Source organism: Salvelinus fontinalis, chromosome 31, assembly GCF_029448725.1.
Source record: "Salvelinus fontinalis isolate EN_2023a chromosome 31, ASM2944872v1, whole genome shotgun sequence".
Taxonomy (NCBI): domain Eukaryota; kingdom Metazoa; phylum Chordata; class Actinopteri; order Salmoniformes; family Salmonidae; genus Salvelinus; species Salvelinus fontinalis.
Genome location: NC_074695.1, coordinates 8693309 through 8717829, shown reverse-complemented (window position 1 = coordinate 8717829; position 24521 = coordinate 8693309). Strand labels below are relative to the sequence as shown.

The window sequence follows — 24521 nt, the reverse complement described above, 5'->3', positions numbered from 1 at the left end:
CCCGTTGGAAAAAATAAATGTACTGTTCGAAAATGTGAATTATTATTATAATAATTTTAAAAAAGTGTGAATTAATCAAATCAATCAAATCAAATTTTATTAGTCACATACACATGGTTAGCAGATGTTAATGCGAGTGTAGCGAAATGCTTGTGCTTCTAGTTCCGACAATGCAGTAATAACAACAAGTAATCTAACCTAACAATTCCGCAACTACTACCTTATACACGCAAGTGTAAAGGGATAAAGAATATGTACATAAAGATATATGAATGAGTGATGGTACAGAACGGCATAGGCAATGGTGCAGTACATGGTATAGAGTACGGTATATACCTATGAGATGAGTACTGTAGGGTATGTAAACATAAAGTGGCATAGTTTAAAGTGGCTAGTGGTCCATGTATTACATAAGATGGCAAGATGCAGTAGATGATATAGAGTACAGTATATACATATACATAAGAGATGTGTAATGTAGGGTATGTAAACATTATATTAGGTGGCATTGTTTAAAGTGGCTGGTGGTACATTTTTACATAATTTCCATCAATTCCCATTTTTAAAGTGGCTGGAGTTGAGTCAGTATGTTGGCAGCGGCCGCTAAATGTTAGTGGTGGCTGTTTAACAGTCTGATGGCCTTGAGATAGAAGCTGTTTTTCAGTCTCTCGGTCCCTGCTTGGATGCACCTGTACTGACCTCGCCTTCTGGATGATAGCGGGGTGAACAGGCAGTGGCTTGGGTGGTTGTTGTCCTTGATGATCTTTATGGCCTTCCTGTGACATCGGGTGGTGTAGGTGTCCTGGAGGGCAGGTAGTTTGCCCCGGGTGATGCGTTCTGCCGACCTCACTACCCTCTGGAGAGCCTTACGGTTGTGTGCGGAGCAGTTGCCGTACCAGGCGGTGATACAGCCCGACAGGATGCTCTCGATTGTGCATCTGTAGAAGTTTGTGAGTGCTTTTGGTGACAAGCCGAATTTCTTCAGCCTCCTGAGGTTGAAGAGGCGCTGCTGCGCCTTCTTCACAACGCTGTCTGTGTGGGTGGACCAATTCAGTTTGTCCGTGATGTGTACACCGAGGAACTTAAAACTTTCCACCTTCTCCACTACTGACCCGTCGATGTGGATAGGGGGGTGCTCCCTCTGCTGTTTCCTGAAGTCCACAATCATCTCCTTTGTTTTGTTGACGTTGAGTGTGAGGTTATTTTCCTGACACCACACTCCGAGGGCCCTCACCTCCTCCCTGTAGGCCGTCTCGTCGTTGTTGGTAATCAAGCCTACCACTGTAGTGTCGTCCGCAAACTTGATGATTGAGTTGGAGGCGTGCATGGCCACGCAGTCGTGGGTGAACAGGGAGTACAGGAGAGGGCTCAGAACGCACCCTTGTGGGGCCCCAGTGTTGAGGATCAGCGGGGTGGAGATGTTGTTACCTACCCTCACCACCTGGGGGCGGCCCGTCAGGAAGTCCAGGACCAAGTTGCACAGGGCGGGGTCGAGACCCAGGGTCTCGAGCTTGATGACGAGTTTGGAGGGTACTATGGTGTTAAATGCTGAGCTGTAGTCGATGAACAGCATTCTCACATAGGTATTCCTCTTGTCCAGATGGGTTAGGGCAGTGTGCAGTGTGGTTGCGATTGCGTCGTCTGTGGACCTATTGGGTCGGTAAGCAAATTGGAGTGGGTCTAGGGTGTCCGGTAGGGTGGAGGTGATATGGTCCTTGACTAGTCTCTCAAAGCACTTCATGATGACGGAAGTGAGTGCTACGGGGCGGTAGTCGTTTAGCTCAGTTATCTTAGCTTTCTTGGGAACAGGAACAATGGTGGCCCTCTTGAAGCATGTGGGAACAGCAGACTGGGATAAGGATTGATTGAATATGTCCGTAAACACACCAGCCAGCTGGTCTGCGCATGCTCTGAGGACGCGGCTGGGAATGCCGTCTGGGCCTGCAGCCTTGCGAGGGTTAACACGTTTAAATGTTTTACTCACCTCGGCTGCAGTGAAGGAGAGCCCGCAGGTTTTGGTAGCGGGCCGTGTCAGTGGCACTGTATTGTCCTCAAAGCGGGCAAAAAAGGTATTTAGCCTGTCTGGGAGCAAGACATCCTGGTCCGCGACGGGGCTGGTTTTCTTTTTGTAATCCGTGATAGACTGTAGACCCTGCCACATACCTCTTGTGTCTGAGCTGCTGAATTGCGATTCAATTTTGTCTCTGTACTGGGACTTAGCCTGTTTGATAGCCTTGCGGAGAGAATAGCTACACTGTGTGTATTCGGTCATGTTTCCGGTCACCTTGCCCTGGTTAAAAGCAGTGGTTCGCGCTTTCAGTTTCACGCGAATGCTGCCGTCAATCCACGGTTTCTGGTTTGGGAATGTTTTAATCGTTGCTGTGGGTACGACATCGTCAATGCACTTCCTAATGAACTCGCTCACCGAATCAGCATATTCTTCAATGTTGTTGTTGGACGCGGTGCGGAACATATTCCAATCCGCGTGATCGAAGCAGTCTTGAAGCGTGGAATCAGATTGGTCGGACCAGCGTTGAACAGACCTGAGCGCGGGAGCTTGTAGTTTTAATTTCTGTTTGTAGGCTGGAATCAACAAAATGGAGTCGTGGTCAGCTTTTCCGAAAGGAGGGCGGGGGAGGGCCTTATATGCGTCGCGGAAGTTAGTATAACAATGGTCCAGAGTTTTGCCAGCCCTGGTAGGACAATCGATGTGCTGATAGAATTTAGGGAGTTTTGTTTTTAGATTAGCCTTGTTAAAATCCCCAGCTACGATGAATGCAGCCTCAGGGTGTGTGGTTTCCAGTTAACAGAGAGTCAGATAGAGTTCGTTCAGGGCCATCGATGTGTCTGCTTGGGGGGGAATATATACGGCTGTGATTATGACCGAAGAGAATTCCCTTGGTAGATAATGCGGTCGACATTTGATTGTGAGGAGTTCTAGATCAGGTGAACAGAATGACTTGAGTTCCTGAGTGTTGTTATGATGGTCACACCACGTCTCGTTAATCATGAGGCATACCCCCCCGCCCCTCTTCTTACCAGAAAGATGTTTGTTTCTGTCTGCGCGATGCGTGAAGAAACCAGCTGGCTGCACCGACTCCGTTAGCGTCTTTTGAGTTAGCCATGTTTCCGTGAAGCAGAGCACGTTGCAATCCCTGATGTCTCTCTGGAAAGTTACCCGTGCTCGGATTTCATCGACCTTATTGTCAAGAGACTGGACATTGGCGAGTAGTATGCTAGGGAGTGGAGCGCGATGTGCCCGTCTCCGAAGCCTGACCAGGAGACCGCTACGTTTTCCCCTTTTACGGCATCGTGTAGCTTCGCCGGCTGGGATCAGGTCCATTGTATTGGGTGGAAGGCAAAACACTGGATCCGTTTCGGGAAAGTCATATTCCTGGTAGGAACGGTGGTTAGTTGACCTTAATCGTATATTCAGTAGTTCCTCCCGACTGTATGTAATGACATCTAAGATCACCTGGGGTACCAATGTAAGAAATAACACATAAAAAAACAAAATACTGCATATTTTCCAAGGAACGCGAAGCGAGGCAGCCATCTCGCTCGGCGCCCGGAAGTACCTTTTTCTTTAGCGTACCCCCGACGGCATTGCGCATACCCCAGTTTGTGAATACCTGGTCTATATATATATATATATAGACCAGGTATATATATAGTTAAATTCTAGTAATCACCTTTGAGTGTGGACTGTATTAGTATGCATACTGGATGGACTGGTTACCTTACGCTCCAAACTTTATATCCATGAGTCTGGGAGATATCCTATAGGCCTCGGCGATACTGTTGGTTCATTAATTGTGCAGAGTTAGCATACAGTTATAGTGATCTTGCATTTGATTTTGAAAAGCCTAGTATGAGGGCATTTTGTTTATATTTTCAGAAAATGAATATGATGGCACATTCCTTTAGCTACAGAATACCTCACCACCGTGCGTTTCCATCTCCTCTTCTCTCTCTTTCATTCCTTTAGCTACAGAATACCTCACCACTGTGTGTTTCCATCTCCTCTTCTCTCTCTTTCATTCCTTTATCTACAGAATACCTCCCCACTGTGCGTTTCCATCTCCTCTTCTCTCTCTTTCATTCCTTTCTTCAGCATGCAGAGAGAGGGGCTGTAAACAGTTTAATTAAATGTTTTCGTTGTGAAAACATGTTACTATCGATGTCACCGAACAGATTTAATTTGTTTTCCCAAATGAAGCACTGGGTGGCAGCAGGAACAGGGTTGGAGAGCCCCTGGGATATAGAGGTTGGGCGGAATATCACCTGTTACACAGCGAGAGCCTGCATGCTCCTCACACAGTGTAAAAGACTTTACAATTTACATACATTTAAAAACCATTAACACGTGTGTGTGTGTGTGTGTGTGTGGTGTGTGGTGTGTGGTGTGTGTGTGTGTGTGTGTGTGTGTGTGTGTGTGTGTGTGTGTGTGTGTGTGTGTGTGTGTGTGTGTGTGTGTGTGTGTGTGTGTGTATTCGAGTGCATACAGGTGACATGTATTTTTGTTCCTGTCCACTTGATAATAGGCCATTCTAAATTGAAAAGTAATTTTACATGTTAATGAAGACTAAATAGGCCTCCCGGGTGGCGCAGTGGTCTAGGGCACTGCATCGCAGTGCTAGCTGAGCCACCAGAGACTCTGGGTTCGCGCCCAGGCTCTGTCGCAGCGTCCGGGTTAGGGAGGGTTTGGCCGTTAGGGATATACTTGTCTCATCGCGCACCAGCGACTCCTGTGGCGGAGAGATAGACACAGAGAGCTAGACACCACAGAGAGAGAGAGATAGACACAGAGAGATAGACACAGAGAGATAGACCACAGAGAGACAGACACCACAGAGAGACAGACACCACAGAGAGATAGACACCACAGAGAGATAGACACCACAGAGAGATAGACACCACAGAGAGATGGACACCACAGAGAGATGGACACCACAGAGAGATGGACACCACAGAGAGATGGACACCACAGAGAGATGGACACCACAGAGAGATGGACACCACAGAGAGATAGACACCACAGAGAGATAGACACCACAGAGAGATAGACACCACAGAGAGATAGACACCACAGAGAGATAGACACCACAGAGAGATAGACACCACAGAAAGATAGACACCACAGAGAGATAGACACAGAGAGATAGAGAGATAGACACAGAGAGATAGACACCACAGAAAGATAGACACCACAGAGAGATAGACACAGAAAGATAGAGAGATAGACACCACAGAGAGATAGACACCACAGAGAGATAGACACAGAGAGATAGACACAGAGAGATAGACACTGTAAGAACCGACGCTGGAGATGAGAAACGGGTACAGGAAGTTGAACATTTAATTTACACAGACATGGAACAGGACATGAACAGCGTCAGAACCCGGTAACACAACAACATACGAACATTAATGCAGAGGCGGGGAACAACCGCGGCAACAGACAGATATAGGGGAGGAAATAAACACAGGAGAGTGAGTCCAGGTGAGTGTAATGAATCGCTGAAGCGCGTGACGAGGGGAGCAGGAGTGCGTAATGATGGTGGCAGGAGTGCGTAATGCAGGGCAGCCTGGCACCCTCGAAGCGCCAGGGAGGGTGAGCGGGAGCAGGCATGACAGACACAGAGAGATGAACATAGAGGCCTTATCAATCTCTGCAACGGAGACTTCGACAGGTAGGACACACACACTATAACACACACACACACTATAACACACACACACACTATAACACACACACACACTCATATTGGGAGAATGGGGGCGGTGGCACAATTTTGATATTGGTGTAATCATTTCAAAATGTGTCAGCCGAAGCGAATTTAGATTTGATTTTTTATTGTTATTTTATCTGTGGCTCAAATGTAAAGTTATTACACCCCTATATCTCTCTAACTGCCTGCTGGAGCTTGGCTTGGCTGCTCATTGATCTGCAGGGTTGGCAATAGCATTTCAGATAAGGCTCTGATTGACTGCTTCTTCCAGAGGCTAGCGTCCCAAACGACACCCTATATAGTGCACTACTTTAGACCCAATACCTAGGGCCCTGGTCAGGAGTAGTGCACTACATAGGGAAATAAGGTGCAATTTGGGGCACAGGCCATGAGAGAGAGAGAGAGAGACTGCACTTTCACTACCTCTTCCCACCCTACATAACTTTCTCTCTCTCTCTCCCTGCCTCCTCTCTCTCTCTTCACCTTGAGAGAGAGATGGGAAAGTATCGTCTTTAGATACTGTATTGAGCTTGGGGTATTGATTATACTATGGATTTCCTTTGCGGAAATGTATTCTTATTGGTTTTCTTTTGACAGTTCTGCATTGTTGCTTTGTCTGAATGTATTAATCAGAATGTCTCATACCCCTCTGTGTAACTGCGATCAGGAATATTGTTTTAAAAGCTCACTGTTCTCAACATTCTTGCCAATTAGGTTCAAAGTTGAGCGGTCGTAATGGAAGAAAAATACCCTTAAACCCTATCAGCCGATGCTTTTTCAACACAATGTACAGCTCCAGGTACATCATTAATTAATGAACATGATAACCTCTGAATTTATGAACGATCTCTTTCGCAATTCACAACAATGTGAATTGGCGATCGAAGATAGTTACTCTATCGTTACTAAATATCAGTTTAATTTGCTGTAAAATCTTTACATGGCTGCGGAAGCCAAGTCGACAATGTGGGGTGGAGTGCACCTCTTATTTGGGGAGAACCCTAATAGTGAACATATCTTTAGATGAATGAATCCCAGTATTGAAACTCCCCACTGGACACACACTGGTTGAATCAACATTGTTCCTGTGTTAAATCCAATGAATAGAAGTGGAGTAGACGTTGAATGGACATCTGTGTCCAGTCGGTCGTTATATTTTCAGGAAAATCCCCAGTGTACTATGTAAGGAATAGGGTGTATTTTGAGGACGGAGACAGAGGTTCTCTTCCATTTCATCTGTTGGAACCCTCTGCACCATGTGATTTTATTGTTTTTCATTGGCCGTATGTGATTATGATGCATGAAATGGGTTTTTCTGATCTTTCTGAACCAGCCATGTCATCCCATCTTCAACAGATGTTAAGAGTCACGTTGTCTCACGTCAGCCACCTGTAACAGCGAGTAAAATGCCACTCAGGTTTTCCCGTCAGACTTTCATTAGGCATATTAATTACAATGGAAATGTTGTGAGTTTTTTTTAAGATCATAGTTTGTAGTGCCATAGATATAGATGTATGATGTAGTCACTGTGTTGTAACGTTATTGGGTTGGTTTTCTGTTTCATCATTGACATAGAAGGGAAATGAGAGCAAATTGACTTTGACAGGCGCATCAGTACGGAATCATCAGAGGAGCTGGTCTCATGTCAAAATACATCAGTTCCTTCTCGTGTCTGTCAATCAAAAGTTTAGGACAGGGGTTCTCTCCCTCTCTCGATGTGTTTAAGGCAGTATACATTACGGCAAGGATAGCAGGGTAGGACTGTAGCAGTGTGTTTCCCCCCTCCTGGTTTGGGAGATGATAGCTGATTGACATGGCCTCGGGGGGACCAATGTGATCTGTGTCTGAGTGATGTGGAGGAGAGGCTATGTGTGTCTGCCCTCTCTCTCTTCCAGGCTTATTTTGGTTTCCCGCTTCCCATAACTTATTTTGGGAACTCAAATTATCATGGTGTTCCCCCTTAGGGGGTTGTTGTCTACCTTTGGCAGGCAGGCAGGAGAGAAACAACTCACCCCAAAAAAGTTTGAGAAACTCTTTCTGTCTTAACTTTATCTCCTCGGATATAAACTTCCATCTGCACTCAAAAATTCAGTTTCTATTAAATGTAAAATCAATTACACTTCACATTCATCAGTGGGTCTTTATGTGCGTAGCTCCACTTCATTTCAACGTCACATTCATGGTGATTACAGAAGGCTGTTTCAGACTTATTCGCTTTATTTTATTATTATTTTCAAAGTATGTAATTAGCGTGCATTCACTCAAAAAAAAAGCATTACATTCTCTTGATAGGATCATTTATTTTTACATTTGTTTCTATCCCCCCTTAAATGCTCTTTTGAAACATTTTCCATGTCCGTTCACTCAAACATTCATCTCAAGGGTGTTATGTGAACCTCTCTGGCTATGATTGATTTAATTATCAGTGTTGCTTAATGCGTACTGAGGTTTAAATGGCTTGTCTCACTGATGTAGAAACCAAACACAGTCAGATACTTTTAATAGTCCAGCTTTCAGGCAAAATAAAGGGACACTTTGGGATTGATTGGTACAGTCGTTTCTCAATTAAAAGTTTTGAGATTATGCCGCGGGACTTAGAGGTAATTTGTGGTTTAGTACAGTACCCGGCATCACTGCTTCATTGCTCCAGACCACCACAAGGGGGAGTTAGAGCACGGATTATGCTTTTGGGTCCCAAGGCGCTAATGTGTCTCTAACTGACAATGAATGGGCGACATAAACCAAATAGAAACTGATAATTGTGCACAACGTCAAAATTGAATTTCAATGAACTGAATGATGAGGATGAAGAAGGTGATTGAATTTAGAACAATAGTGTAAGAATTGGTCTTCCTCTGTCCATTTTTTTTGTTACTACTCGTCAGTATTACTTACTAAAACTGTTGTTACACTAAGGTTTTTATTGTAAGAGAAACTAAAATGTTCAATTATATTCCATGATATTCTTAAGATATATGTGTTGTCTGAATATAAGCAGTAAGTGATGTCTGCTAAATAATCAAGTTGATGACACAGTCGTATAGCCTCGACACCGACATGAAGCTGAGGGACAGATCATTCATGGCTTTGGATCAAAATAAATAAGTACCAACATTCTTTCTGATAGTCTTTAATAAAGACATTTTATGGTTATTCTGACCTGGATGCAATGTATTATAGTCTCTAAAAGGAAAAATATTACAACTGTCTCTTGCGCATGTCAAGACAGCGCTGCTCTGAGACAAGCATGGGGACTGGTCTTGGTAAATCAATGAGATTTTTATTTTCACTGAATCTGGATCAGCTTAATATTGCGGAAAGAATGTTGCTTCCAATGTAATTGTCTGCATCATTTCCAATCCTGGGAATGGAAATGGGGACTGGTCTTGGTAAATCAATGAGATTTTTATTTTCACTGAATCTCCGTTTGGGTATTGGTTAGACTACAATTAGGGTGTGGAAATGTTAGGACTATTTTGCTCTTATTGTAGTACTGTAGCCTACTACTGACCGGTCAGGTTGTACAGCGCCATTGTGGACTATTAGCAGGACAATAGACTCTGTCCAACACCTTTCTGTATTATTGCAACTTTGTGCAAGGCAATTGATCAGCATTAAAAACTTTGTGGATGGGGCCTCCCGAGTTGCGCAGTGGTTTAAGATACTGCATCGCAGTGCAAACTGCGTTGCTACAGATACTGGTTCGATACCCATGAGGCGGCGCAGAATTGGCCCAGCGTCATCTGGGTTAGGGGAGGGTTTGAGCGGCCGGGATGTCCTTGAAAAGACATAATCTCAAAAATATCGTAATTTTTTTAACAAACTATTTAGAATCCTCCAATCCTCTAAATGTAATTATTGGCGGTGAGCCATATAGATTGCAAAACTGTTGGAAAGAGATTTTTTGATGGCACATGGTTTCTGAATTGACATGCAATTTTCCCTTCCTCCTGAACAATAGTGTAAGAATTGCTATTCCTCTGTCCTGCACGCATACCCAAAACACACTTATTTTTTTGTTTCTACTTGATCAGAACAAGCTGTAACTGGAATGTAGCATATTACTTACAAAAAATTACACGAAAAGCGCACATTCGTAAATCCCAAACTCTTAAAGTAATTGGAAAGGTGGATACAAATTATTTGTGACATTGCGGTTACAATAAAGAATTTACAGTAGTGATGGACAGCTGAAGGCATTTTGAAAACAGGTTTTCGAACACTTGTTTTTCACTGTAGTACTGTAGCAGCCTATCGTGCAAACAAAGTTTTCTAGTAGCAGGAAATAGACTTTTCACAGCTACTGTAGGTGTGAAAATGCCCCAATTTGGCCCTAACAGTTCTTCATCAACATCGTTATGCTTTCATTAATAAAATAACGAGATGAAAGACATTCAAAATGCAGATATTTATTGACATTTTACATTTTAGTTGCACTTCCCCCCCCCCCCCCAGCTCCACGACCACGGATAAAACCTTGCTGAGATGATCAATGTATGTTTTGTATTGTTGTATTGTCAATTTCTCAAGTCAAAACGTCTTGATGGCCTTAACCAGTTCATCTTTGCTTGTTGGCTTGGTAGAGTTACAGATGAATGTTTCCAGTTGATGCCAAACAAGTTTGATCGGGTTTAGATCAGGAGACCTACATGTATTTTTAGATATACTGTAGGTGTTGTCTGTCTGTTATTTATATTTTATTTATATTTATTTTTCTACATAAAGGTCTACTTACTCTGCTGGTGTCTTGACCCAGTTTAATCCCTAATTTGCAATGCAAACCCGGGCGGCAGTGTGTTTTGGGTCATTATCTGCATTGGAGAAGAAAAACATACTTTTAGCCTAATAGCCAACATTATGTACAATACTAGATGTAAATATGTAAATAGGCCTAAACATAACAAATTATTGCTATAATCCTACCTTGAAAGAAACGATGTGGTCTCAGAAACACCTCTCTGACATAGGGTCCAGCATATCTCTTGATGATTTCTTCCTTAAAGAAATCTCGAGCCATGGTAACTGAAAAAGGAGGCAACAGTGAATTATTGTGGAACACATAGCAGTCTGTGAGTTGTAGGTGACAATATTTTATGCACCTTAGCATAATTAGGCCTAGTTTACAGTATTCTAGCCTACTGTACCTGATAATTTTCCCAGGCTTTCGCGTTCGGCATAACACGGGCATCTGATGATAATGTTTGCGAATAGCACTGTCCGTGAACAAAATCCCCAAGTCTACCAGTATTTTTTTTAAATGTCTCCAGTAGATTTGCCGTTCCTCCTGAAAGCCCTAATCTGCTCACTTAAATGAGAGATCCTGGTCATGGTGCTATGTATGTTGTTACAGCATAATCAAAGTGAGAACAATCAGCGATCTGCTGTATACTTATGGCCTATTGTAACCTGAATGTCCCACCAGTACTCCTCACCCCGCCCCAAACTCCGCCCTTAACACAGTTACCATTCAAAACAAACTGTTTATTTAACAAAAAAATGATGGGCTATTAGCAGGACAATATATATTGGTCATATTGGTCATGGCTCCCGAGTGGCGCAGTGGTCTAAGGCACTGCATCTCAGTGCAAGAGGCATTACTACAGTCCCTGGTTCGAATCCAGGCTGTATCACATCCGACCGTGATTGGGAGTCCCATACGCCCGGCGCACAATTGTCCGGGTTAGGGGAGGGTTTGGCCGGATGTCCCAAAAAATAGGCACTGTGGGCTTTTGGTTTCTTTCCCTCTAAAAACAGAAATAAATATTTTGGCCTTTATTCAGATTACAATTGCTCATTTTCGGGATTTTTAAAAACAAAATCCTCTCTAAAATATTGTTATTTTTTAACCAAAGCGATTATTATTATTAATTCAGTTAGAATTGTATAAAAATCCCTTAGATATTCTCACAGATCCTAATGAAAAATGCCCCTTAGATATTAATTTGGAATCCTCCGATCCTCTAAATGTAATTATTGGCGGAGAGTCACGTCATTGAAAAAAAAACATTTTTAGATATACTGTAGGCCTACCGTAGGCGACATGAGTCTCACTAGTGTTGAGTAATGTGCTGTTAAAAGTGGTGTAGGTCTTATTTATTTAAAAAGCATATTGAAGTTAGAAGCAACAGGATTTGAAGCAATAGCCTACCCGCTGTGGTCAACTATTTCAACACCGTTTCGTGCTGCTCTGAGACAAGCATGGGGACTGGTCTTGGTAAATCAATGAGATTTCCGTTTGGGTATTGGTTAGACTACAATTAGGGTGTGGAAATGTTAGGACTATTTTGCTCTTATTGTAGTACTGTAGCCTACTACTGACCGGTCAGGTTGTACAGCGCCATTGTGGGCTATTAGCAGGACAATAGATACTTTGTGCAAGGAAGGAAGAACCACTGTACATCCAATATTGGAGTTTTTAATGACTGATATATTAGGCTATTGATTACTAAAGAATATAACTTATAAAATGCCTCATGAGCTTAGTTCAGCTGTCTTACTCCATCACAACCCAAAATATGTTGTCTCTAGCCCCATCCCTCAACTGTTTATCAAACAAACAGCCACATTGTTTGAATCCCAGATTGGTCAATTAAATTTGAAAGACTCCAGTCATTCTAATGACGCTTTCTGACACACACACTAACGCATACACACTAACACATACACACTAACACACACATACACACTAACACACACACACACACTAACACACACACACACACTAACACACACACACTAACACACCAACACACACACCTTCCTCATCTCTGGGTGTGTTTTGTTTTTCAGGACGATCAAGGCAGAGGTGTACGACTGGGACAGAGATGGCAGGTTAGGAGACTACACACCCACAATAATGTTTCCTTCAGATTATTTTCCAGGCGGGGAAGTGATTTATACATGCTACGGTCTGATATGTGTTATGTTCCTTGTCGTGTTTTACAAGATAAAGCACTTTCTCAACCCTCAACCTAAAAGCCTTCATACATCCCCATCTTTAATTATGTCAACTGCCGAATCAACACACCACGAAGACAACCTCTGAGCATCAATTACCCAGAACCTCATTCCTATTCACATGACGATAGTGGTTAAAACCATCAGTTACAGTGACGTACTTCTTTCTTTTACAACACTGCTATATGTTTCAGCAGCTTCATTCCTGTACTATTGAGCCATGTTACACAATACATCCCATTTATATTTCAACACCCTCCCAGGAGGGAATGGCTATTTAGTTGTTGTTGTTGTCGTTTACTTTACCTTCCAGCCATGACTTCATCGGTGAATTCACCACCAGCTACCGAGACCTGTCCCGAGGCCAGAGCCAGTTTAATGTGTACGAGGTGAGTGAAGATGGAGGGAGCACTCATCCGAGTGTGTTCACACTAAAACGTTATGTCTCCCAAGGGCATACAGATAAAACAGAGATAATAAACAAAAGAAAAACTCAAAAACAGACCACGGGTCCTCGTAGGCTGGAAGTAGAAAATAAACACAATCTTACCCAGTCAGGAGATGTACAGTACATTACTACAATATTAGCATTAGCGCTAGTGTCTACTCAACCTTATTTCTAGTATTAGCATAACTTCCCCCTTGTGCCCACAGAGTTTGGCTATGGTAATAGCCTACTTGGACAGCATAGTGGATGAGAATTAGAAGGAGATGGAAAGATACAGTGCAGGGCTAGAGGCCCAGGCCTTGATTAGACTTCTCTCCCGTGACACTGCATGGATATAAGGCCTACTCCCTGACCCCCTGTGTCTGCGTCCCAAACAGCACCATGTTACCAATGTAGTGCACTGCTTTTGACCAGAGCCATATGGGCCCAGGTCAAAAGTAGCACCTTATTGTAGCGAATAGGGGTGCCATTTGGGACACAACCAGTGACTACAGTAAAGTGGATATAAGAACATTAGTCCCTGGCCCAGTTTCTGACTGGTCCCGTACGTTAGCTACTCAATTAAGTCATGGACCTGGCTTTAGTTAGGGAGCGAGGTAGGGAGAGATGGAGGGAGGTAAGGAGAGATGGAGAGAGAGATGGAGAGAGGTAGGGAGAGAGGTAGGGAGAGAGGAAGGTAGAGAGGTAGGGAGAGATGGAGAAGGGGAGTTAGGGAGAGAGAATATGTTATGAGACTTGTGTTGTATGATATGATACAGTATATTAATTCTGTAGGGGGAGATGATTAGTGAAGCCTGGGTCTTTACCAGGCCAGGAGGAGAACCACGACACTATGACAGAGAGGATACGGAGGCCTGGGGGGGTGGGTGGGGGGGGGGGAAGGGAAGAGATGGGAAGGCTACCTTTGACTTGATATTCAGCACAGTTCACCAAACACTTGCACCTTGTGTGAATGTTAAATCAAATTTTATTTGTCACTTGCTTTATTTGTCACTGTAGTCCATGTGCAGGGGTATAAGGTAATTGGCTGTAGTCCATGTGCAGGGGTATAAGGTAATTGGCTGTAGTCCATGTGCAGAGGTATAAGGTAATTGGCTGTAGTCCATGTGCAGGGGTATAAGGTAATTGGCTGTAGTCCATGTGCAGGGGTATAAGGTAATTGGCTGTAGTCCATGTGCAGGGGTATAAGGTAATTGGCTGTAGTCCATGTGCAGGGGTATACGGTAATTTAGGTAGAAATGCATTCGGCAAGTATTCAGACCCTTTAACTTTTTCCATATTTTGTTAGCCTTATTCTAAAATGTATTCAATTGTTCCCCCCCCCCCCCCTCATCAATCTACAGACAATACCCCATAATGACAAAGCAAAAAAAGGTTTTTCGAAATGTTTGATAATTATATATTTTTTAAACACTGAAATACTACATTTACATAATCAATCAATCAATCAATCAAATGTATTTATAAAGCCTTTCTTACATCAGCTGATGTCACAAAGTACTGAACAGAAACCCAGCCTAAAACCCCAAACAGCAAGCAATGCAGGTGTAGAAGCACGGTGGCTAGGAAAAACTCCCATGAAAGGCCGGAACCTAGGAAGAAACCTAGAGAGGAACCAGGCTATGAGGGGTGGCCAGTCCTCTTCTGGCTGTGCCGGGTGGAGATTATAACAGAACATGGCCAAGATGTTCAAATGTTCATAAATGACCAGCATGGTCAAATAATAATAATCACCGTAGTTGTAGAGGGTGCAACAAGTCAGCACCTCAGGAGTAAATATCAGTTGGCTTTTCATAGCTGATCATTCAGAGTATCTCTAGCTCTCCTGCTGTCTCTAGAGAGTTGAAAACAGCAGGTCTGGGACAAGGTAGCACATCCGGTGAACAGGTCAGGGTTCCATAGCTGCAGGCAGAACAGTTGAAACTGGAGCAGCAGCACGACCAGGTGGACTGGGAATAGCAAGGAGTCATCGGGCCAGGTAGTCCTGAGGCATGGTTCAAGGGCTCAGGTCCTCTGAGAGAGAGAAAGAGAATTAGAAAAGAGAGAGAGCATACTTAAATTCACACAGGACACCGGATAAGACAGGAGAAATACTCCAGATATAACAGACTGACCCGAGCCCCCGACACATAAACTAGAGAGTATTCAGAATTGTTCAGAACCTTCACTCAGTACTTTGTTGAAGCACCTCTGGCAGGGATTACAACCTTGAGTCTTCTTTGTTATGACGCTACAGGCTTGGCATATCTACATTTGGGGAGTTTCTCCCATTCTTCTCTGCAGATCCTCTCAAGCTCTGTCAGGTTGGATGGGGAGAGTTGCTGCACAGCTATTTTCAGGTCTCACCAGAGATGTTCGATCGGGTCCAAGTCTGGACTCTGGCTGGGCCACTCAAGGATATTCAGGGACTTGTCCCGAAGCCACTCCTGCGTTGTCTTGGCTGTGTGCTTAGGGTCATTGTCCTGTTGGAAGGTGAACCTTCGCCACAGTCTGAGGTCCTTGGCCCTCTGGAGCAAGACAGATTGGCTGAGGAATGTGCTGGGTGGATGGGAGGAAGTCACGAGAGTGCAATAGGTGATACGGGTGGAGAGCTTTGGATTAGACATCAAGGGGGTTGAGGTCAGGTCACCTTAAGGGAGACAGAACGGTTTATCACTTTGTCTTCCTGTCGAACCATCAAAGATGTAAGGATTCGAGAGAAGAAAGAGTATCTAAAGTGGAGTATATATACTTGTGGTGGTGGAAACATGTCTTTGTCTGAGTACAGCTATGTCGACCCTATGGGAAGAATTAAACTTGGCTTCTCTAGTGTCCGTGAGAAGAACAAAAAAATAGAACCTAACAGTTTCATCAGACCAGAAAATCTTGTTTCTCATGGTTTGAGAGTCTTTAGGTGCCTTTTGGCCAACTTCAAGCGGGCTGTCATGTGCCTTTTACTGAGGAATGGCTTCCGTCTGGCCACTCTACCATAAAGGCCTAATTGGTGGAGTGTAGCAGAGATGGTTGTCCTTCTGGAAGGTTCTCCCATCTCCACAGACAAACTCTAGAGCTCTGTCAGAGTGACCATCGGGTTCTTGGTCACCTCCCTGACCAAGGCCCTTCTCCCCTGATTGCTCAGTTTGGTCAGGCGACCAGCTCTAGGAAGAGTCTTGGTGGTTCCAAATGTCTTCCGTTTAAGAATGATGGAGGCCACTGTGCTCTTGGGGACCGTCAATGCTGCAGAAATGTTTTGGTACCCTTCCCCGGATCATTTCCTCGACACAATCCTGTCTCGGAGCGCTACGGACAATTGCTGCGACCTCATGGCTTAGTTTTTGGTCCGACATGCATTTCCAAATCATGTCCAATCCATTGAATTTACCACAGGTGGACTCCAATTGTCACGATCGTGTGGCGGATTGACGGACCAAAACGCAGCAGTTGGAAAATATGCCATCTTCTTTTATTTTAACACGAACGAAGATGAACACGACACAAAAACACTTTACAAACTAACAAAATAACAAAACGACCGTGAAGCTACAAACGTTGTGCACAAACATACAGGCTACTAACGTTCTTACATAGACAATTACCCACAACCAATGAGAGCCTATGGCTACCCTAAATAAGGCTCCCAATCAGAGACAACCGAAATCAGCTGTCTCTAATTGGGAACTCATTCAGGTAACCATAGACTCTCCTAGACAACTAAACATACATAGACAACACTAGAAACATGTACTCCACACAAACCCATATACTATACACAACCCCTTTTACCATAAACAACACCAAAAACCAACAAAACATAAACATTCCCCATGTCACACCCTGACCTAACTAAAATAATAAAGAAAACCAATAATACTAAGGCCAGGGCGTGACATAACCCCCCCCTTGAGGCGCGAACTCCGGGCGCACCATACACAGTCTAGGGGAGGGTCTGGGTGGGCTTCCATCCACGGTGGCGGCTCCGGCTCTGGTCGCGGTCCCCACGTCACCACAGTACCTAAACACCTCCTAGGCTTCCTCCAAACGATCCCCCTCCACCTTAACCCCATTGCATTCAGGGGCAGTTCCGGACTAAGGGGCAGTACCAGGGTAAGAGGCAGTACCAGGGTCAGGGGCAGTACTAGGGTCAGGGACAGTACCAGGGTCAGGGGCAGTACCAGGGTAAGGGGCAGCACCAGGGTAAGGGGCAGCACCAGGATAAGGGGCAGCTCCGGACTGAAGAATGGCAGCTCCGGACTGAGGGACTGCAGCTCCGGACTGAGGGACTGCAGCTCCGGACTGAGGGATGGCCCATGGCTGGCTGACGGATCTGGCTGCTCATGGCTAGCTGACGGATCTGGCTGCTCATGGCTAGCTGACGGATCTGGCTGCTCATGGCTAGCTGACGGATCTGGCTGCTCATGGCTAGCTGACGGATCTGGCTGCTCATGGCTAGCTGACGGATCTGGCTGCTCATGGCTAGCTGACGGATCTGGCTGCTCATGGCTAGCTGACGGATCTGGCTGCTCATGGCTAGCTGACGGATCTGGCTGCTCATGGCTAGCTGACGGATCTGGCTGCTCATGGCTGGCTGACGGATCTGGCTGCTCATGGCTGGCTGACGGATCTGGCTGCTCATGGCTAGCTGACGGATCTGGCTGCTCATGGCTGGCTGACGGATCTGGCTGCTCATGGCTAGCTGACGGATCTGGCTGCTCATGGCTAGCTGACGGATCTGGCTGCTCATGGCTAGCTGACGGATCTGGCTGCTCATGGCTAGCTGACGGATCTGGCTGCTCATGGCTGGCTGACTGATCTGGCTGCTCTTGTCTGGTTGGCGGCTCTGGCAGATCCTGTCTGGTTGGCGGCTCTGGCAGATCCTGTCTGGTTGGCGGCTCTGGCAGATCCTGTCTGACGGACGGCTCTGGCAGATCCTGTCTGACGGACGGCTCTAGCGGCTCCTGTCTGGCTGGCGGCTCTAGCGGCTCCTGTCTGGCGGACGGCTCAGTGGGCTCATGGCAGACGGGCGGCTTTGCAGGCTCATGGCAGACGGATGGCTCAGATGGCGCTGGGGAGACGGATGGCTCAGATGGCGCTTGGCAGACGGGCAGTTCAGTCATCGCTGTGCAGACGGCAGACTCCTGCCGGCTGAGGCGCACTGTAGGCCTGGTGCGTGGTGCCGGGACTGGTGGCACCGGGCTGGGGACACGCATCTCAGGGCTAGTGCGGGGAGCAGGAACAGGGCATACTGGACCCTGGGGACGCACATTAGGCCTAGTGCGTGGGGCCGGAACTGGTGGTACCGGACTGGGGACACGCATCTCAGGGCTAATGCGGGGAGCAGCAACAGGATGCACAGGACTCTGGAGACGCACAAAAGGCTTAGTGCGTGGTGCCGGAATTGGTGATACCGGGCTGGAGACACGCACCATAGGACGAGTGCGTGGAGGAGGAACAGGGCTCTGGAGACACACTGGAAGCCTGTTACGTGGTGTAGGCACTTGTGGCACTGAACTGGGGCGGGGAGGTGGCGCCGGAAATACCGGACCGTGCAGGCGTATTGGCTCCCTTGAGCATTGAGCCTGACCAACCTTACCTGGTTGAATGCTCCCCGTTGCCCGACCAGTGCGGGGAGGTGGAATAACCCGCACCGGGCTATGTAGGCAAACCGGGGACACCATGCGTAAGGCTGGTGCCATGTAAACCGGCCCGAGGAGACGCACTGGTGGCCAGATATGTAGGACCGGCTTCATGACATCCGGCTCAATACTCAATCTAGCCCTGCCAGTGCGGGGAGGTGGAATAACCCGCACCGGGCTATGCACACGTACAGGAGACACCGTGCGCTCTACTGCGTAACACGGTGTCTGCCCGTACTCTCGCTCTCCACGGTAATTACAGGGAGTAGGCGCAGGTTTCCTACCTGACTTCGCCACTCTCCCTTTAAGCCCCCCCCAAAGAAATTTTTTGGGTTTTCCCACAGGCTTCCTACCGCTTCGTCGTGCTGCCTCCATTCGCCGGTATCCCTCCTCGCACTGCGCCAGAGAATCCCAGGCGGGCTCCGGCACTCTCCCTGGGTTGATCGCCCACCTGTCGATCTCCTCCCACGTAGTGTAACCCAGATCCTTTGTAGGTTCCTTTTCCTGCCTCCGAGCTAGCTCCTCATATCGCCGCCTCTCTGCTTTCGCTGCCTCCAGCTCAGCTTTGGGGCGGTTATATTCTCCTGGTACCTCCCGGTCTAAAATTTCCTCCCATGTCCATAAATCCTTGTATTGCTCCTGTTGCCGCTGGTCATGCCGCTTGGTCCTATGGTGGGTAATTCTGTCACGATCGTGTGGCGGATTGACGGACCAAAACGCAGCAGTTGGAAAATATGCCATCTTCTTTTATTTTAACACGAACGAAGATGAACACGACACAAAAACACTTTACAAACTAACAAAATAACAAAACGACCGTGAAGCTACAAACGTTGTGCACAAACATACAGGCTACTAACGTTCTTACATAGACAATTACCCACAACCAATGAGAGCCTATGGCTACCCTAAATAAGGCTCCCAATCAGAGACAACCGAAATCAGCTGTCTCTAATTGGGAACTCATTCAGGTAACCATAGACTCTCCTAGACAACTAAACATACATAGACAACACTAGAAACATGTACTCCACACAAACCCATATACTATACACAACCCCTTTTACCATAAACAACACCAAAAACCAACAAAACATAAACATTCCCCATGTCACACCCTGACCTAACTAAAATAATAAAGAAAACCAATAATACTAAGGCCAGGGCGTGACACCAATCAAGTTGTAGAAACATCTGAAGGATGATCAATGGAAACAAGATGCACCTGAGCTCAATTTTGAGTCTCTTAGCAAAGGGTCTGAATACTTATGTAAATAAGGTATTTCTGTTTAAAAGTTTAATACACTTGTAAAAATGTCTAAAAACCTGTTTTGCTTTGTCATGATGGGGTAATGTGTGTGTATATAGTTGAGAAAATTGTTTTATTTAACAAAATGTGGAAAAAGTCAAAGCGTCTGAATACTTTCCAAAGGAACTGTAAACAAAAGTATGTGGACACCTCTTAAATGAGTGGATTTGGCTATTTCAACCACACCCGTTGCTGACAGGTGTATAAAATCGAGCACACAGCTATGCAATCTCCATAGACAAACATTGGCAGTAGAACGGCCTTACTGAAGAGCTCAGTGACAAGAAGTCAGTTTGTAAAATGTCTGCCCTGCTAGAGCTGCCCCGGTCAACTGTAAGTGCTGTTATTGTTAAATGGAAGCGTCTCGGAGCAACACCGGCTCAGCCGCAAAGTGGTAGGCCACACAATCTCACAGAACGGGACCATCAAGTGCTGAAGCGTGTAAAATTTGTCTGTCCTCAGTTGCAACACTCACTACTGAGTTCCAGACTGCCTCTGGAAGCAACATCAACACATAACTGTTCATCGGGAGCTTAATGAAATGGGTTGCCATGGCCAGGCAGCCGCACACAAGCCTAAGATCACTATGCGCAATTCCAAGCGTTGGCTAGAGAGGTGTACAGTTTGCTGCCATTGGACTCTGGAACAGTGGAAACACGTTCTCTGGAGTTATGAATCACACTTCAGTCCGACGGATGAATCTGGGTGTTTGGCGGATGCCAGGAGAACTCTACCTGCCCCAATGCAGAGTGCCAACTGTAAAGTTTGGTGGAGGAGAAATAATGGTTTGGGCAGTTTTTCATGGTCGGGGCTAGACCCCTTAGTTCCATTGGGAAATCCACTGGGAAATTTTCCAAGGGAAATCTTAACGCTACAGCATACAATGATATTGTAGTTGATTTTGTGCTTCCAACTTTGTGGCAACAGTTTGGGGAAGGCCCTTTCCTGTTTCAGAATGACAATCCCCGGGTGCACATAGCAACGTCCATACAGAAAAGGTTTGTCGAGATTGTTGTGGAAGACCTCAACCCCATCGATCACCTTTGGGATGAATTGGAACGCTGACTGCGAGCCAGGCCTAATTGCCCAATATCAGTGCCCGACCTCACTAATGCTCTTGTGGCTTCATGGAAGCATGTCCCCGCAGCAATGTTCCAGCATCTAGTGGAAAGACTTCCCAGAAGAGTGGAGGCTGTTATAGCAGCAACGTGGGGACTAACTCCATATTAATGCCCATGATTTTGGAATGAGATGTTCGACGAGCAGGTGTCCACATACCCATGGTCAGGTAGTGTAGGTACAGTGGGGCAAAAAAGTATTTAGTCAGCCACCAATTGTGCAAGTTCTCCCACTTAAAAAGATGAGAGAGGCCTGTAATTTTCATCACAGGTACACTTCAACTATGACAGACAAAATGAGAAAAAAAAATCCAGAAAATCACATTGTAGGATTTTTAATGAATTTATTTGCAAATTATGATGGAAAATAAGTAATTTGTCACCTACAAACAAGCAAGATTTCTGGCTCTCACAGACCTGTAACTTCTTCTTTAAGAGGCTCCTCTGTCCTCCACTCGTTACCTGTATTAATGGCACCTGTTTGAACTTGTTATCAGTTTAAAAGACACCTGTCCACAACCTCAAACAGTCAAACTCTAAACTCCACTATGGCCAAGACCAAAGAGCTGTCAAAGGACACCAGAAACAAAATTGTAGACCTGCACCAGGCTGGGAAGACTGAATCTGCAATAGGTAAGCAGCTTGGTTTGAAGAAATCAACTGTGGGAGCAATTATTAGGAAATGGAAGACATACAAGACCACTGATAATCTCCCTCGATCTGAGGCTCCACGCAAGATCTCACCCCATGGGGTCAAAATGATCACAAGAACGGTGAGCAAAAATCCCAGAACCACACGGGGGGACCTAGTGAATGACCTGCAGAGAGCTGGGACCAAAGTAACAAAGCCTACCATCAGTAACACACTACGCCGCCAGGGACTCAAATCCTGCAGTGCCAGACGTGTCCCCCTGCTTAAGCCAGTACATGTCCAGGCCCGTCAGAAGTTTGCTAGAGAGCATTTGGATGATCCAGACGAAGATTGGGAGAATGTCATATAGTCAGATGAAACCAAAATAGAACTTTTTGGTAAAAACTCAACTCGTCGTGTTTGGAGGACAAAGAATGCTGAGCTGCATCCAAAGAACACCATACCTACTATGAAGCATGGGGGTGGAAACATCATGCTTTGGGGCTGTTCTTCTGCAAAGGGACCAGGACGACTGATCCGTGTAAAGGAAAGAATAAATGGGGCCATGTATCGTGAGGTTTTGAGTGAAAACCTCCTTCCATCAGCAAGGGCATTGAAGATGAAACGTGGCTGGGTCTTTCAGCATGACAATCATCCCAAACACACCGCCCGGGCAACGAAGGAGTGGCTTCGTAAGAAGCATTTCAAGATCCTGGAGTGGCCTAGCCAGTCTCCAGATTTCAACCCCATAGAAAATCTTTGGAGGGAGTTGAAAGTCCGTGTTGCCCAGCAACAGCCCAAAAACATCACTGCTCTAGAGGAGATCTGCATGGAGGAATGGGCCAAAATACCAGCAACAGTGTGTGAAAACCTTGTGAAGACTTACAGAAAACATTTGACCTCTGTCATTGCCAACAAAGGGTATATAACAAAGTATTGAGAAACTTTTGTTATTGACCAAATACTAATTTTCCACCATAATTTGCTAATAAATTCATTAAAAATCCTACAATGTGATTTTCTGGAATTTTTTTCCTCATTTTGTCTGTCATAGTTGAAGTGTACCGATGATGAAAATTACAGGCCTCTCATCTTTTTAAGTGGGAAAACTTGCACAATTGGTGGCTGACTAAATACTTTTTTGCCCCACTGTATGTGATGAGTCAAAAGAGTTTGTGCAAAAAAGGGTAAATGCAGATAGTCCGGGTAGCTATTTGGTTAACTATTTAGCAGTCTTATGGCTTGTGGGTAGACTTGGTGCATCAGAACCGCTTGCCATGCGCTAGCATAGAGAACAGTCTGAATTCTTTGCGAATTTGTAGGGCCTTCCTCTGATACCACCTAGTATAGAGGTCCTAGATGGCAGGGAGCTTGGCCCCACTGATATACTGGACCATACTCACTACCCCTTGTAGCGCCTTGCGGTCAGATGCCAAGTAGCTGCCATACCAAGCAGTGATGCAGCCAGTCAAGTTACTCTTAATGGTGCCACTGTTGAACTTTTTGAGGATCTAAGGGCCCATGCCAAATATTTTCAGCTTCCTGAGGGGGAAGAGGCGTTGTCGTGCCTTCCTCACGACTGTGTTGGTGTGTGTGGACCTTGTTTACTCTTAGTGATGTGGAACTTGAAGCTCTCAACCTGCTCCACTACAGCCCCGTCGATGTGGATGGGGGAGTGCTCGGCCATCCGTTTCCTGTAGTGCACGATCAGCTCCTTTGTATTGCTGATGTTGAGGGAGAGGTTGTTGTCCTGGCACCACACTGCCAGGTCACTGACCTCCTCCCTATAGGCTGTCTCATCGTCGGCGGTGATCAGGCCTACCACAGTTGTGTCGTCAGCAAATTTAATGATGGTGTTGAAGTCGTGCCCAGCCACGCAGTCGTGGGTGAACAGGGAGGACAGAAGGGGACTAAGCACGCACCCCTGAGGGGCTCCTGTGTTGAGGGTCAGCGTGCCGGATGTGTTGTTGCCTACCCTCACCACCTGGGGGCGGCCTGTCAGGAAGTCCAGGATACAGTTGCAGAGGGATGTGTTCAGTCCAAGGGTCCTGAGCTTAGTGATGAGCATGGAAGGCACTATGGTGTTGAACGCTGAGCTGTAGTCAATTAACAGCATTCTCGCATAGGTGTTCCTTTTGTCCAGGTGGGAGAGGGCAGTGTGGAGTGCAATAGAGATTACGTCATCTGTGGATCTTTTGGGGCGGTAGGCAAATTGGAGTGGGTCCAGAGTGTCTTGGATGATGGTGTTGATGTGAGCCATGACCAGCCTTTCAAAGCATTTCATGGTCATTTAGACAGGTTACCTTAGCATTCTTGGGCACAGGAACTATGGTGCACTGCTTGAAACATGTAGGTATTACAGATTGGGTCCGGGAAAGGTTGAAAATGTCAGTGAAGACACGTGCCAGGTGGTCACTCGCATGAGTACGAGTCCTGGTAATCCTTCTGGCCCAGCGGGCTCGTGAATTTTGACCTGTTTAAAGGTCTTACTCACATCGGCTGCGAAGAGCGTGATCACACAGTCTTCCGGAACAGCTGGTGCTCTCATGCATGGTTCAGTGTTGCTTGCCTCGAAGCTAACGTAGAAGGCATATAGCTCGTCTGGTAGGCTGGCGTCACTCGGCTGTGATAGTTTGCAAGCCCTGCCACATCTGACAAGCATCAGAGCCGGAGTAGTAGGATTCGATCTTAGTCCTGTATTGATGGTTTGCCTG

General features: G+C 45.8%; 1 protein-coding gene across 6 annotated transcripts in view; it reads left to right on the top strand.

The window, feature by feature from the left end:
• The window catches only part of LOC129829491 (copine-8-like), a 206233-nt gene that overhangs the window by 134503 nt on the left and 47209 nt on the right, over positions 1-24521 (top strand). For all 6 annotated transcript variants that reach the window (XR_008755400.1, XM_055891203.1, XM_055891202.1 and 3 more), the window contains 2 exons: positions 12522-12563; positions 13003-13078. Coding sequence is in view for 5 of the 6 variants with exons in the window: in XM_055891203.1 (XP_055747178.1) it covers positions 12522-12563; positions 13003-13078 (118 nt within the window). In the remaining variant the exon portion in view is untranslated. The remainder of the gene's footprint in view (positions 1-12521; positions 12564-13002; positions 13079-24521) is intronic.